The sequence below is a fragment of the Populus nigra genome, chromosome 3, assembly GCF_951802175.1.
Source record: "Populus nigra chromosome 3, ddPopNigr1.1, whole genome shotgun sequence".
Taxonomy (NCBI): Eukaryota; Viridiplantae; Streptophyta; class Magnoliopsida; order Malpighiales; family Salicaceae; genus Populus; species Populus nigra.
Window position 1 is genome coordinate 18,989,237 of NC_084854.1, and position 4,682 is coordinate 18,993,918.

A 4,682-nucleotide genomic window follows, 5' to 3' on the forward strand; every position below is an offset into this window, starting at 1 on the left:
CAACAACGATAACAGCACGTCTCTCTTTAATTCCCGCTTTTCAGAGAGAGAGAGAGGGGGAGAAGCCTCGGCTTCGGTCTCTAATAGATATCGTAAAACAGAGTGAGATCCTAAGAACAGATAAAGCACAAATGGATGCGGTATTGAACAAGGTTGGCTCTTATTGGCTCGGTCAGAAAGCTAGCAGGGAGTTCAATTCTGTCGGCGACGACATCAACGTATACGTTTTCCCTCTTGTTTTCTTAAATTCATTTTGATGATTAACAAGCTCGACCAAGTTGCTTGCTTTGTTGATTAGGTTATGATTTGAAGATTAATTATAATTTCCAGGTGTGAAAATGGAATTAAGATAATAATTGTTGCAATTAATTATCAGAAATATAAAAAAAGAATTTAGGGTTTGTTTGGAAATATTTTAATAGAAGAAATAAAGAATTTTGGTTTTTTACTAGAGCAGATTAAGAATGGTAGCTTTTGATGGAAATTGAAGATGGCTGAGTTGGTCTAGTTCCTGTTTTTATAATGCTTGAGATTACTGATAATTGCTCTTAATGTTTGGATTAGCAACTAAAGGAATGATCGAGCATGTGGGATTCTCAATGATGTTGCTGGATTAAAGATCGAAGAACTAGTCTACGCAAATATGTCTAATCTTATTACATTTGTACTTAGCAACTGACAGCATGACTTGTATCATTGCGATTCTCAAAGATACTAGAGCTGGAATATTGACTAGAGTTCATGAGTAGAAGTTGGACTTTATGAAGTGTTAAATGATCTTGTATGTTTATAATATTTTGCAGAATGAAATGGAATATGGGTTTTTATCAGGTTTTAGTTAGACATACTGGAAATGATTTTTCATTTTACTCCTAGGTGGGACCGTAATCTAATTAAGTTTATCCTTCATAACAATCATTGATTCATATGAGCTTATTTCCTTTTGTGCGTTCTGCTTTCCTCTGAACTCTGCTGTCATTACCTCAGTTACTAACACATTTTGCGTGCTGATATCCTTCTCTTCTTAACCAGTCATTGTCAACGAGCATTGAAGGTGGAACCAAATGGTTGGTAAATAAACTCAAAGGTTTGTTGACTTGTTCATTTGCTTTATTTTTCCTGTTTTGCCACATGGTGTTTTGTAGCTGGGTTTTTTTTTCTTCATATTTCTTTCCCACATTCCTAATGATTCTGCAGTTCTGTAATGCATTTGTGCTCAAACAAATGCACTATAGCTCCAAGTTTCTCTCAAGATTCCCGCGTCAAAAATGTTCCCATAGATTTAAATCCAATTCCCTTTTGGGAAGTTCTGAAGTTTTCTAACTATTTGGGACGTTGAAGTTGGAGGCCAATTAATGCAATGAGAAAAACTCTGATTTAATAGCTTGACTAGAATTTAGAAGCTCATCAAAATGACACATCTATAACTTGAATGTAAGTAAATTTGCGACTGTTCTGGTTAATATGAATTATTTACTACTGAATGAAGGCTAAGTTAAAATTCTGCTGTGATGTTGCTTTAATCTGCTGGAATTCAGAATGAGTCGGTTGATAAAATTGAGTAGATGTCCAGGAAGTTTCCAATCTAGAGCCCATCATCATGCAGAGCCATTGTTATCTAAATTATGATATTCTGAAGATCCCTTTTGTTGAAACTTCTTGTTTTGCAGCAATCTCGTACTTAGAACTCTTAAATGCATCTTTATCTGCTACCTTGATCATTATGCCACTATTTATATAGGAAAAATGCAAAAGCCGTTACCAGATTTGCTTAAGGAGTATGACTTGCCAATAGGAATCTTCCCTCGTGATGCCACCAACTATGAGTTCAATGAAGAGACGAGAAAGCTTACTGTCTTTATTCCCTCAATCTGTGAAGTCGGCTACAAGGACTCATCTGTTGTGCGTTTTTCGACCACCGTAACTGGGTATTTGGAGAAAGGAAAAATAGCTGATATAGAGGGGATGAAGACTAAAGTGATGATTTGGGTTAAAGTGACCTGCATTGCATCTACTGGATCAAAGCTCAACTTCACAGCTGGGATGAAGAAAACCAGAGATAGAGGGGCTTATGAGGTTCTTCGAGATGGAGTGGGCGTAGATAAGTTCTGAATTGGTCATAATACTCCTCAGGTATTATACTTTTATGAGCTGTTACTCCTTTGTCATTGCTGCTAGACCCCCCTTGCCTTCATCTACTGTAATTACAATGACTGGTTGAATTAAATTTCATGTGCTTCCTTTGGTGATAGATGTGATACGTGAATTTTCTTTGTTCTATGATTGATTAATCGTAGCCACCCTTGCCTTTTATGTATTCCTTTCTTGATGAAGCAAAGGTTTGAGAAGGAATTGCTGTCGTCAAAACTAAAAATGTCGCTTTGGTAAATCCAATAATTGCTCGTATATTGTAATATGGAGTTGTAGCCCTTGAGCTAAGATACTAGCCATGGCGTATCATATGCTGAAATTAGGCTTGGAGCCTTGCATATGGAGATATTTTCCTAAACAGGGGGTGCGAGAGGCTATAGGGTATGTGAATTATCTGTTTGCACATTCGACATTCTATAAATTTTGAGTTGAATGTTTCTGTTTTTGAAACATGAGCTGTTATTGTCTAAGCTAAAAGCTTATCATCTGGCAGCATTGACACGATAGTGGTAATGAAAGAAGAATAAAAAATTCTTTGAACAGTCAAGACAGATGTTACAGTTCACAAACCTGCCACTCGTGCAGTACCGGAGCTAGAATTTTTTAGATAAGGAGGCAAATTACTAATAAATATTTAATATTATATATTATACATACATCTGTTATATATAGAAATTAATTTAAAATATATATACCAACTCAAGTCAAGCAAAATTAATTTAAGAATACTTTTAAAATGAAAAAACTTACATTATAATTATTTTTTTCGAGATTTTATATTTTAAAACTGCGTATAATGATTTTATTGTTAATCTTATTAAAAATATCTTTCTCAATATATACAACAAACTTTCATTTATCTATTTCTAAATCTTTTAAAGACTAGGAAAATTCTTGACAACAATTCTATGCTGATATATGGTACATAATATTACCCAAGAAAAATTTTATAGAAAGAAGAGAGCTAGGATCAATAATGAAAAAAGAATAAAGAGATTGAATCAATTAGTTGCTCACAGAAACAATTAACCTTGTAAAGCTATTATATTAATATCTTAATATAATAGACCGGTTACAAATGATTGCCTCTTGACTTGCAGTCTTTTATAAGCAGAAAGAGTTATATTTTTATCTTACTTGAGCTCATGTGATCTAGGCTGCTATTCTTGAAGTTTCATTTTATTTAATGAAAGCTTTTATTTAAACAACTCTTACTATCTTATTGATTACAGAGTTTGGAAGGTGAACATCAAATATAAAATAAAAATTATCAATGGAAAAAATATAGAATAACAGCTACGAGCAAGATGAGCTGCACATCAAACCTGTACTAAAACCTGCAAGTATGAATTTCAATATGCTATAAAAGTTGTACCAAGAGGAGCTGAGAAATCAAAGGAGAATAAGAATTATTTAAATAGAAAATATTAATTATATTTGTGCGCTGAGAGGGAGGGGGGGCAATTGCCCCCTCTTGCCCCTACGTGGCTCCGCCACTGCTCGTGCCGCTCACACTGCTAGATATTGTAAGAGGTTTGCTACAGGCTACTGCAGCTGCATGTCATGGATTCTAACCATCGGTACAAATCATGCATGATGGGCTTCGCAACTTGCATTCGTGATTCGTATGGATGGCCAGCATCCAGACCTGACCCAGGCAAAACTTATAGTTCAAATGCCTCTCCGCAGAGCATTCTGGTGGCCTGTATCTGTACAACGAGTGGCAACTGGCAAGACTCATTGAAATTGCCACTGAAAAACATTCTGGTGACCTGTTATCTGTACAAAAGGCTTTCTGCAAGGCGCTTAGAGTCTCTGAAAAAAGAGTTTCTCCTCATCCGAGAAAAGCTAGGGAAGAGGGGGGAATTGCAACTCTGCAATTTTTCTTTAATTCAACAAGAAGCTGTCCACAAAGTAAAAAGAAACACAGAGCAAACCCTGCACAACTTGCAACTGTGCTTATATAGCTTACTAATAAAATATTTAATAATAATTAAATCAAGCTTAATAAATAAATTCAAATAAATAGGGGTTGTTATATTGAACTACACTCATTGAGGAAGTGTCACCATCAACTCTCCTGAAGTTGGGGAGAACTTGATCTCACTGAGTGTAGTTCAAGGTAACTTCAATAATGCTCTTAAAAATCAAGCTATTATAATGTTTTTCTAGTAATCAAACTATAGTTTGAAGCATGTCATCCCACCCACAAAATTAGATTTGCTAAACATCATCATCTCTGATAATAACTTGTATATTCAAAATAATATTAACATTTTCTTTTCTGATATGTTTTTGCCATTTATATATAACCAAGTTCTTTATATTAGAAGTAGAGCCCATACCAAAGTTTGATAGTAGGTTAATAAGATAAATATTTGACTCAACTATTTGCAACACTTTAGATTTTTTAGAACTAGTCACATGTAATTTTTGATTGGTTTCCAAAAGATGTTGTTCAGGTCTTATCTATATTATGAAATAATTTTCAATATTAAATGCATCATGATACTTATATAAATTAGCTTGAA

At 34.4% G+C, this 4,682-nt stretch overlaps 1 protein-coding gene across 1 annotated transcript; it reads left to right on the forward strand.

The window, feature by feature from the left end:
- On the forward strand, nucleotides 1-2,247 carry LOC133687799 (uncharacterized protein At5g01610-like). Its single transcript, XM_062107126.1, has 3 exons — nucleotides 1-218; nucleotides 1,033-1,087; nucleotides 1,742-2,247. Exons 1-3 carry the CDS (start codon nucleotides 132-134, stop codon nucleotides 2,110-2,112), a joined length of 513 nt encoding a protein of 170 aa, XP_061963110.1. The 5' UTR covers nucleotides 1-131; the 3' UTR covers nucleotides 2,113-2,247.
- The last annotated feature ends 2,435 nt before the right edge of the window (nucleotides 2,248-4,682 follow it).

Coding starts and splice junctions, on each gene's coding strand:
- LOC133687799 (XM_062107126.1), top strand. CDS start 132: ATGGATGCGGTATTGAACAAGGTTGGCTCTTATTGGCTCGGTCAGAAA. Junction 219..1,032: donor CTGTCGGCGACGACATCAAC/GTATACGTTTTC, acceptor CTTCTTAACCAG/TCATTGTCAACGAGCATTGA. Junction 1,088..1,741: donor GTTGGTAAATAAACTCAAAG/GTTTGTTGACTT, acceptor CTATTTATATAG/GAAAAATGCAAAAGCCGTTA.